General features: G+C 38.8%; 1 protein-coding gene across 1 annotated transcript in view; it reads right to left on the minus strand.

The window, feature by feature from the left end:
• Positions 1-1,133: 1,133 nt before the first annotated feature.
• The window catches only part of tmem8b (transmembrane protein 8B), a 34,245-nt gene continuing 23,086 nt past the window's right edge, over positions 1,134-12,292 (minus strand). The window contains exons 11-13 of the mRNA XM_053325507.1: positions 10,817-10,963; positions 5,056-5,172; positions 1,134-1,469 (exon numbers count right to left, since the gene is read on the minus strand). Coding sequence (XP_053181482.1) covers positions 1,134-1,469; positions 5,056-5,172; positions 10,817-10,963 — 600 coding nt within the window. The remainder of the gene's footprint in view (positions 1,470-5,055; positions 5,173-10,816; positions 10,964-12,292) is intronic.

Genomic DNA, 12,292 nt, shown 5'->3' on the forward strand with positions numbered 1-12,292 from the left:
GAGAGAGAGAGAGAGAGAGAGAGAGAGAGAGAGAGAGAGAGAGAGAGAGAGAGAGAGAGAGAGAGAGAGAAAGAAAGAGAGAGAGAGACAGCGAGAGAGAGAGACAGAGAGAGAGAAGGACAGAGACAGCGAGAGAGACTACATATATCAGCAGTGTGCTCTGAAGCTGCCTTCATACTGCTGCTTTGTAAGAAAATTATTTATCTCTTGGTCTATTCCTGGGAGGATGCTGTTGACAGCATCTCATCTCACTGTCTGAGTACCACTGGCTTCCATTAGGCCAGGAATTGCAATGTGATGTCTTTGTGGGAGGTTCACCCAGTTGCACTATACATTTAAAAGCTTCAAAAGCAGTAATACTGAGGCAAAGAAAGAAAACATTTATTGTTTATGAATGTGGTGTCACACAAGTCCTGTCAGAAAAGAACAGGGAGGTGAGGTCTTGGTTTGAGGTCTCTGAAATAATCCTGCCTCCCCTTCTCTTTCAACAGGCAGCTGGACTTTGGATTTGTTCCCATTGAGAACAATCAGCACATTCGTGTGAAAGCGATACACTGCAATTGCAAAAGACAGTCTAACATTCCACATGACAACTAGATTTTTACATTTGTGATGCCAACTGTAGTTTATAGTGTTATAAAAATTTACAGAATAACATTTTTGTGTCTCAGTGCAAAAGATATATTCCAAAAGAATTTCAAAAAAAGCAGTGCCCTTGATAAATGCCCCCCTCCCCCTTTATCTCCCCCCTATCTGTACCCCAACAGTAATATAACTGGCCTGTTTACAGGACCACCAATAAATAACCAACAGAAGCAGTTTTACAGTCACCGTCAGATAGCAGCAGCGTTTCAGCTTGACTTTAAATACATATTCACAAACACCAGTGTGTCACTGTACACCCACAATTCATCAGAACAACTTTAACTATATAATTATAATAATTACAGTTGTATTGATAGTAATTACCATGACAATAACAACAGAAAAAGAAATCCAATGTGTCACATCTGCATTAAAGTATTTACATTGCTTTTTCAAGTTCTGTGGCTTATTTTCCCGTGTGTGAATTTCCCAAGTAAAAGAAGGCAATGAAGTGTCTCTAAGGTAGAAGGCTGAGAGCAGAGAGTTCATCAGCTGGTACAGATGCTGTTGATGGAGATGATGGCCGGGTCCACCAGGCCCAGCTCCTCATGCTCATTCACGCACAGCTGATAGCCGCAGCCTCGCCTACGCTTCAGCGGGGTCACCTTGGCGTCAGGCTTGGCTCGAGGTGGAAGAAGAAAGCCCACACTCCCCGCGATCAGCATGTGCCAGATGCTGTGGATGTAGAAGTAGTTCTCCTCTGTCTCTACGAAGGCGTAGAGGGCCACGGCAGATGTGGCGATCATAGTACCCGGGAAGAGGAAGAACACCCAGCGTTTCCAGGTGGGTGGATAGCAACGCCGCCGACGGATGGTGCGCACCGTCTGCCAGGCCAACATACACATAAAACAATGTTTTCAGATTTGTCATTTAGGCCTTTTTGTTCAAAGGTTTAGAATATCAAAATATAGTTCAAGCCTCTTCTGTTATTATGCTTTATTTTACACACCCACTAGTTTCATCGTAGATGGTTGGTGGTTTACAGTCTGACCAATAGTGGATTTTTGAAGCCATAAACATGAAACACGTTTTTGAAAAAATTCAGTTCTTGTCAAAAATGTATCATACTGAGTGAGACATTTAACAAAAATCGCCTGCACACTACATAGATGCCCCCAAAAAGGCAGTCTGTATATAGGCTCCACCCAGTTAAACCAGGTGCAGATCCCAAGTCAAATAATTATCCTAGCTAATATCAAACTATTTACAGTTGAAGTATGTTCCTGTCAGTGCTCTCTTGTGGACGAACTATGTTAATAGAAATATTGTTTATCTTATACATACATAAGACATATATATCTGTACTACCATATCTTGTTACTCAAAGGACCAGTGTGTAGGATTTAGTGACATCTAGCATTGAATTCCCCGCCCCCCTCCAAGTGTGTAGGAGAAACTACATTGGCTGTGAACCTCACAAAAAATATGAAAGGCCCTCTCTACAGCCACTGATGGCATGTCTGCTCTGGGCTACTGTAGAAAAATGGCAGTGCAACATGGTGGGCTCCATGGAAGAGGACCTGCTCTCTACGTAGATATAAAGGGCTCATTCTGAGCTGACAGATACACGACAACTCTTATTTTCAGGTGATTTTACATTGATGAAAACATACTTATAAATATTATATTCCATGTCTGCCAAGCCTGTTCTGCTAGATTCCACTGAATTATATACACTGGTCCTTTAAATGTATCTTGTATACCAGTGGAGCTGATTTATCGTTAAGGATCTATTGTTGAAAAATAATATGATATTGATAATAAATCATCTGAGTTTGTAATAAACAGCCAGGACATTATTTACTTACTACAGAAAAAATGGAAAAGTTACATTTGATTGAAATTTACAGGAACTGCACAGTTCTTTAAACCTTGAGAAACTTCTCAATTAAAATCCATATTCATTGATTTTCTGGCTTGTAATGTATAGCACAAATATGCAGGAAGACAAACTTAAAAAAGGAAACCTTCCTGTGAAATGACGGTTACAAATCTATTCTTTTCTATAAAATTATTCAGGAACTAAGAGCCATCTAAAAGGCAAGTCTTCTTATCTTGCTTTCTTAATTTGATGTGCATATTTCACATTAAAAACAGGATATTAGAGTGGGGGAGCACAAAGGAGGAGTCGGTCCAAAGTGGGGACAATGGGACTTTAGTGAGGGAGAGAGTCAGGCAGTTAACTTTGATTTGAGGAACAGGGGGATGGGACACTTCATAAATCTGCATTGGTTTTATCGATTCAAATTTGTATTCATGTCCACTACTCCAACATAAAGTCCCATCACAATCATCATAATCGACTGATAAATTGCTCGTCTGTGATTGGCCAGTCACTGCTTTAGCGTCCACTAAATATAATATATTTTGTGTTGTTTGATAGTAACTGGCTATGATGTCTGAGAAATTACTCATTCTTTCTGCAAATGCAATACAGACAGACTTGGACACTGAATTTCTCTCTAAACAGCATTCAGAGAGTTCTTGATTATCGCATTCATTCACTATTTTCATCGGTTCACAAACGCTGATTGCTTGCATTATATTTTCTTCCCATAACATTACAATAAAGAATCCCTACATCGTCGAGGGAAGTGTAAGCCATTCATAAATGACAAAAATAATTACATGCATTCTAGCAGGGAAATGGTTCTGATTAAATGATTATGCTGTATACACTTTAGGTTAAGGATTAATAATCTACAGTATGTGAAGCCAAGTGAAGGAAAAACATGAACTGTGTTTTTATTGCTTCAGTCCCTTTGGAACTGCACATTTGTCTGGTGAAGACAAACAATTTCAGATGGTCTTTTCGTGCATAAGTCTGGGACCTCATTTAGTCTGAGGAATTAGGGATATTTGGCAATGACAGATCTGAACTTCTCCCCTTCCTCTTACTGTGCTCGACATCCCTGCAAAGCAGCAGACGCTCTATGCCCTCCGCTTGACTGATCTAATTCAGTTGTGTCTGGGAACATTCAGAATGCCAGGCTTTGCAGAAACATGACAAGTTGAAATGAAAGGGCCCTTGTAGAAAATGTGCAGCGTTCAAATTCAGAAGTGCAGCGTTGAGGAGGGAATGCTGAAATGCAGACACACGCTACTGAACAGCTGATAAATAATGAAATGTCGCGTAATCAAAGCGTGAGCCCAGGTTTGTCTTTAAAAAACTGCAACATTATCACTTGATCCAAGTGGCTTTTTAGGGAAAACTTATAACTTCAGCCTGTCAGCGTGTGGTTTATTGCCATGGGATGATCAGAGATTATTCTTCTCTATTTCATCATTTTGACATTGCGCTGAATAAGTGTGGATCTACTTCCTTTTCCATTCTGTAGATATTGTCACAGTATACTAGACCATGATATCTGCATTTTATATCTTTCCAATAACATATATCAACAAACCATCTATAATTGAATTCCAAATGCTCCAAAGCCTAAAGAAAACCAGCCCAATAGTGGAAGCCAATGACTTTATGTAAATCTCCAAAAAGATTCATTTGAATGAAACAGTAGCGCTGTGCTTGAATTCTGAAGGACTGTTGTTAATCTCAGAAGAAAAGAGTCTCATCTATGGTAAAATATACTGTCTCCTACCGTTGGCGCTAAAGCTGAAGGGTTTACATGGTGGAATTAAACAGTACTTCATCTTCCACAGTTTCTGTAAGATTCCTCAGTTCACAGAAAGAAAACTCTGAGAGCTACAACTCCCACACTTTATTCAACGCAAAGCTTTCTCCAAGGAAGCCACAAACCATGTTTTCACACTCATGTCAGAGGTTTGGTGTTAAAGGCTTTTTTTTCTTTCTAGAACCTTGCCTGAAAGACTATTATTTTTTATCTTCTCAGTTCAGGGAGCACATTATGACTCGGAGAAGAGTCAGTGAAAGTACAAGCTGACTTATAATGGAACTACAACCCATGACTAATACCCGCAGGCTGCAAAACTTTTAAAGCCCCTTCCATGCTAATGTAAAATAGCTTCATTGGTCAGAAACCCACAGTTTTTAGCCATGCACATGTTCCAGCCCTATGTTAGCCTAAATGACGGATTAAGTTCTTTTACACTTAGTGACACGAGGAACAATAGAGTGATGGCTCTGACACTCTTCATCCGCATGTTTCAACAAGCTTGTCCATGAATGTCAAACACACATTATGTATTAAAAATAATTATATTGTATCTTGTATAAAAATAGCCTTTGTAGAGCAGTTTTTTTAGACTGCATGTAAGATTTTCAGAGGAGAAATAATCCAGCCTAATACAGGATTCAGAGGTGATTGATTTCTAATTTCTAATTTCAAGGGGCTGCTTTCAAATACAAGTAAACTCATTATGGAATAAACCTTCTTTTAGATAAAGATTACAGTGCTATTGCTTTGGAGTAAATATATGAATTGTTCTTACCCATGCCACCGCCATGATGCCAAGAGCAAACAGACTGGGTCCCAGCAGGTTCCACAGACCGTGACGGTCCAGCTGCAAAGCCATGGACAGAGACATGGCCCCCAGCAGATACAGCACCTTGAGAAAAAAACACATGATCAATAATGTTTCTCCCTTAAAATTGTTAGCCTTGTACTAACTCCAGTAAGAAGATGTTTGGTCAAGAAACAGCACATCTTTGAAATTTTAGAAAAATGGTAACAGAAGCTTTGTAGTTATGTCACAAATGCCTTGTAATGATTATTAAACCACCAGGTGTACAGTATGTGGACTGTGCTTTCATTATCTTTTCTGTTCTGCACCTGTGTTCTGTTTTCTTTGGTTGTGTAAGCTCTACACCTTTCTCAACATGCTCAGCTGGTGCCATCATACAGGGCTGCACAAAAAGATTGAAGAGGCAGGAAAAGAGAAATGTGTCAAGTGCAAGCCAGTTCAGTGAGGTAGGTTATGTGAAAAATGAAAAGTACAGTAAGTACAATTGAACTGGGATAACCATGGATAGAAATGGTTAGTGCTTAAAATGTTCCAAATATTTCTAATTGTCAACAAATATCATGACAAGATCAAAACCAACAGTGAATTGTTTCTACAGACAAGTATTTTCTGTGTAGCTAAAGCCTGATGCAGCCTATTTCTTAACACTATGTGTCCAAAAACACCTCAGTTGCAATGGGTGACATGTTCCATCATTACCAAGATCATAGACAGTGTAGTTTACTGTGTAAATACTCCCTAGTGCACCAATATTCCCTAGTGCACCAAAATATACTCCCTAGTGCATTTGTTGGGAATAACAATAGTCCCCCACAAATTCCCTCTTTACCACAGTGCCCAGCTGTTTAAAGTAATATAGCCTTAAAAGATAAAACTATATTTGTGAGCTGTTTTCAGTAGGAACCAACTGGTTCCACAAACAGGGCAGGGAAATCAACAACTATGAGAGATGCTTTAATGCACTGTTGTGTGATTTGGTGACAATAAGAAAAATATAACATAATGCCAGCCTGACTTTTACTGATGGCATGCAAATCAGTGTTAAGAGAGGCAAAAGCAAAACATCATGAAATCATCACACAAGCGTCATACATCAGTGAGAAAGATGTCATCACAGAAAATAAGTGTGTCTATTGAGCTCTGTTAAAATCAAAATTGGTATTTCAACGTGCTGATGATCTCCACTGAGTAGAAAAAATAATTGGCAATGCCTGATGTTTGTTGAATCATTTTTGTCATTTTTCAAGCAAAAATGACAAACAAAAATGGCAAAAAATAAGACATTTGAAAACATAAAACATAAACTGAATTCCCTCTCTGTGAGTGTAAGCCACCTTATAACAATGAAAACTGGAGGGGTACAGATCAGTTAGTAGCGTGCAGATCTCTGCCAGGTGTATACAGTGAAGATGGCAGAAAAGATAACAGAAACAGGGATTTATTCATCTCATGTCTAACTTTAGTGGATCATAACATGTCAGGTATGAAATGAATCTCCAGATGCTCAAATTCAAGATGAGACTGAACTTTTCTCTGGATGTCAGTTTTTAACCGCGACAAAGGCCAAAATGTGACTGCTATGTCGTAACACATTATAAAATGGCAAGGACTGCTTAAAGGACAAAGGTATAAGCTCATAGGGAATCTTATCAATATTTATTTGAATTCACAACACAGCCTGATCTCAAGGTCCTTAAAATTGGCACTGATTGATCTAACGTGGCAACAAGGCATGATTGGTTGTCCCTAGAGGAAACAAGATTCTACACTGAAGCAGTTGTTGATCACTTGTGAGCCCTACAGGTTGGTTAAAAGGAGTGAGGAGTCAGCAGTCAGTGGCGATATAAAACAGAGCAGTCAACGGCGTTATAAAATAGGGTTTTCAAAAACTGTGTATCACTGCAACTACGAGTGGTCCTTGAGCATAAAGACATTAATGTGCACAAAAAATATAGGCTGATGGTCCAGTAGTATGCAAGATTAACAGCGGACAGATACACACATGGACACAGGACCAAATGCATGATCCCCTCCAGGCTCACACCTAGCAGAGATAACAAAACACTAACAATAAAGGGCCACATTCTATAAATAATACCAGTTTAACTTTTTTTGTCGAGCTCACAATTTGACATAAAGCCACAGGATATAAAAGAGATAAATTGAGCAGGAAAAAAAAATCAATAATGTGTGCTATATTTGCTTTGGGAAAACTTCAGCCTGCCCAGAATGCCTGGGGTCTGCATTCTTCTGTTTGGTAGGGAACGTGAGGAGAAATTGGGGATTTTCAGGCATGGAGGGGATGACCTGCCTGCAGAACAGGACTAATTGGCACAGAGCAAGGAGGAGAGCAGCAGTGTGGTGCAGCCCAAGGACTCTGTGCAGCAACAGTCATCAGTCATACTGCACCGCTGGATAAAAGTGTAGCACCCAAACATGCATGTATACATGTACTGTCTGTAGGCATGGCTGAATGCATGGCTGCTCACAGGCAGGGGGGTGTGCTGTAATGAATCATTATCTGTCATTGTGGCAGATGAGGTTGTACAAATTCATGTAGGTAGCCTATTTTTATCTGCTGTATATTTTTTCATGCTTATCAACATAATATAGACCTATACTGTGTTTGTGTATGTGAGGATTATAACACGTCTAACGTCAATGTGGCAATAAACCGCCTCACAAGGGACACTAAAGGCTTCTGTAGACTGTACAACAACAACCATCATGTAAGTTTATTGCTTGTCACGTTGTGTGAGACACCTATAATAAAATAGTGTATTGGCAATCTGTGTAAGACTGTATATTTGAAGTATGTCAGATTGTGCCTAAATGTATGGTGAATCATAGCACTATGCTGTTAATAGAAAGAAAAAAAAAGATCATGAGCTTGTGTCATCCATCTGCACTGCTTTGATATTTTAAAAATGCAGCTGTCTTTTGTTGCCACACCTCCACATTAATCACTGGACGTGTCTTACAGTACAATCTAGATTTTAGATTGACCACCAAAGATTTTGCCAAGTTTCTCTCAGGACTGTAAACTTTACTGTAGTCTCAGACAGTCCAAAATCACACAGTGTAACGGGGCCATAAATAATTAAATATAATTTGAGCATGTATGTTTAATCTTTTGTGAACAGTGTAGTGTATGATGCAGAGCAACTAAGCACAAAGCCCCCCTTACAAACTTTGGAAAGCTTTTAACTGGTTCTCATGGTCTTTCACTACATATAACATACAAGACTTTAGATTTTCTTCACCACATTAAAAGGTGTAAATTATTAATATTGAAACATTATGTGAAACCTGCATTATCAAATGCACTTTCACAGCTTTCTGCTCTGATGCTCTCTGCAAAGCTCTACTTATATGACTGGCTGCCTTTTATATTGTTCTTCTGTGTGATTGGTTAGTCTGCTCTGCATTTAAATCAACATCAAGGTGTCTGTTCAAATTGCATATTTGCACTGTAGATTGTTGGTCAGCTTGCTTATTTGTTGGACCCTTTGTTTATCTATTACTCTATTTTGTTATATGTTTAATCATATAAAAATGAATAACAATTATTGTAGCACCACAAATTATTGTCCACCTCTAAAAATGATGGATTTATAAAATGTACAATAATGCTTTGGTAAATGTTTATCCAAACATAATCTCCTCTAATAGGATAAATATTGTATTGATTTTAAGGATAATTAAGTCTGATGGGAAAAGGACTAACAATCAAATGTTTTAAACAATGTCCCAGGTTAGACAAACATAGATGGAAGAGGAAACAAAGTAGACACAGACAAACTTTTTGGTTCACGTTTGACTTTTTGCACACACAATTGTTTTGTCCTATATGGCGCTTTTGTCCAAAGCATTTATAGTTTTTTTGCCGCCTATTCACCCATTCACACACATACTCATGCACAAATGGTCACAAGCTACCGTGCGTGGGTCTAAAGAATTACTTTAGTGAGTGCAATGTTATCATAACCAACGAAAAAGAGAGCCAAAATTTCAAAGATGAGACTGAAGTTGTAATAATGTGTATCTTGTTATCCTTTAAGCTGATTTGGACACAATAACCTTCAGCCAGGTACGATTGAAGCTCTTCCCTTATGTGACCCATAAAATGTCCTTGCAGATATTTTGCTAACATATTTGTGTACACTTTTAGACCTTTGAAAGTCCAAAAGTCATACAGTATACACAGTATCAGGTGCTCCTGGATCCTTCACCCTCTGCTGCTGCTTTGGTCATGGACATAAACAAACAAACACACACACACACACACACACACACACACACACACTGTCTCTCTCTTGTACACAAGCGCACACAGTTCCACTTGCCAGTCCTGACATGTGCGATTTGATTAGTGACTGTGTACTGCAGCGCTCAGCAAAAATGAAAACTCTAGAGGACACCAGATGTTCGTACACTCTCCCTCCCTCCCACTTCTCTCCCTCGTTTCACCCTCCCCTTGCTCTGTCTCATTTATGGACATGAACACACACACACACTTACACACATATACACACATACACATTCCCTGTGACTGCTCCATCTTGGTGAGCAGCCAGGGAGTGACCCAGGGAGAAGGTGCACCTGTTAGTGTTTACTGTTATCCACCGCAATATGTCAACAACCAGAGAATTTAGCACCACGCATCACTGATTCTACCACGCTGATCGTTCAATTTAGGACTAATAATTTAGGCATATGCACTACTCATTTATAGCTCTCCTTCATAGCTCTACAACTCACCTTCTCCGCCCTCTAATCCCTCTTTGCTTGTTTGTTTATCTCAAGTTGACGGCCACAAACATGGAGCTCTGAGCTTGGGTGCTGCCAGGCTGCACCACATGACAGGAGATATGCATTATGGTCAAAGGATGTCTGGTTCCAGTCCTATGAATGTGAAATTTTGTTGACTGGCTCAAATAAATCTGGTGTTGCCCTGGCATTGTTCCTGGTTGGAAAGATAACCAGGCCAATTTGAGTGTGAGCAGGACTACTGTTAAGGTTGTGACATTGGCTGTACTCCTCTTGGCTTTGCTGTCCTACTGTTATATGAGGTGGTAGGTATGATGTTAAATCTCTGTCAGCTGATGATTAAACAGCAGCAGGTAGTTTAAATGCTGTGGTAAAATTATTGTTTTATATTTTCACCACTTAAGAGTTAGCAGTACAATAGAGTACATTTTCTATTTGGATTCAGTCACAACAATTAGTGTCAATAATGTGTACGTTGGTCTGTATTGTTAACAGTGCCGTTGGGACAGGTGGTATTGTTTTACATCACGCAGTGCGATTGATTCAAGTCCGCACAAGTGGCATGGGCTATTCTGTGTACTGAATTGAGGGAGCACAAATGTGACACTCAGGTTTTGAGCTTTTTTTAAAATGTCAGATGGTAAATTCATATATGTTTAACAATTTATCTAAAAATTTAGATTTTGACATTCTAGTGACCTGTATGCAAGTGAAAATGATCTGCTTGCTCACACCGTCTACACTTTGTCATGACTTAAATGTCTTTAATGCCGAACATATGCTGTAGCGTACATCCAAAATACAAGCTTACACATTCTAACAAAATGGATTTTCATTCATCATTCATCAGGTCAAACATTACCTGGTCTGACTGCTCTTTCTCAAACTATACTTGTACTAAAATAGTCTATTGTCATTCCAATCACTACTACTGTATTTTGTTACAGAACAAACCTACCTGTTTGATGATGGACTTTAGCCTTGCCATAGCGATGACAGTCACCCACACTGACATGAGTGACCCAAGGAAGTCGCAGAACTGCAGGACGTCATACTCCATTATGCAAAAGACCACAATGCCCGGCTGGTCACATGCATGGTAGAACTGCCAGGAAAATGAGAAATGGCAGTAATTAGACCAACCAGATGATGTCTCAGGAAAATAACATAGTATAGCTGCTAATAGAAATGGGTTCAGGGAAATTAAAACAAATCCTTTGAAAGTAGAAAATGCACTCTTTGCTAATAAATGAATGCTTGGTGAGTTTTTTTCTCTCCCAACATCCAACTATTATTTGACCAGCTGGATCTGTTCTGGTTGTGATTCCCATCCAAAAATCTGAAACTACATGTTGTGATTAAATATACACGAAAACTAGTTAGCAAGCCAGCAGAGAAGCTTGCTTAAAATAATGGTAATACATTTTTATAATGGTAAATAATGGTTATAACATATATTATGATGTCTATATGTACAATATAAATTTTAACAGTTAATATACTTTGCCAAAAATAATTGATAAATGGTGGAAAAGTCCAGGTTCAGCCACTTCAAGAGATAGTATACCAACACAGACCTGACCAAACCAACATAAACCGATCTGTTAGTTCAGTTGCATGAAATGCATATGTGGCATGACAGGCACAAGAACCTCTTGTTTAGCCCAACTTTTTCCAGACTTAAGTAGGTCCTTCTGGTTTGGGTTGAATGCAGCCCCAATTGGATATTCTATTTTAATTCAAAAACAATATGTGCTCTGTTTTCAAATTTTTCTGAAAACATCTTGTGCTTTTACATGCTTAAATTACTAGTTAATAGATATCCTTTTGAAAAACACAGTGATTATTTTCAACCACAACTAAACAAACACTAGACCCTTGGCTTGTGAGTCACCTTTTCAGTATCTTTTCAAACATGTTTTGCTGGCCAGGGCAGTCCAAAGAAAGTACTAATTATACTCCTCTAAATATTGGTTGGTTCACATTTAACCAAATCTTTCCTTCTTCCATCCTCATAAAATATTTGCCAAGCTGAATTCTTTATACTTCATATATTTGCCAAGCCAAATACGTTAGATTGTCCAATGTTTACATCCATGATTGCTACATTGCAGTCTTCTTCTCCTTTGTCTTTGTTTGTCCATTGCTACGTTTCTTTGTACTTTACAGCAATGGACTGTAAATCTGCAGAATAATGTGACACCAGTGGCAGAATGTATATTCACCCGCCTCACATTCACATGAGTCCTTGTGTGCATACTTAATACAAACAAAACAGGAATATACTCATAAAAACATTGCTCCACAGCTCCTCTAGCGGTCAAAAAGTCCATAGGGTACTTTTATCTCACTAACATGCATTTAGAGATAAAGGAAGAGCTGTGCTTATCATGATGAGCATATTTCTTTCTATTACAATCATGATCATTTCAGT

Source organism: Scomber japonicus, chromosome 9, assembly GCF_027409825.1.
Source record: "Scomber japonicus isolate fScoJap1 chromosome 9, fScoJap1.pri, whole genome shotgun sequence".
NCBI lineage: Eukaryota > Metazoa > Chordata > Actinopteri > Scombriformes > Scombridae > Scomber > Scomber japonicus.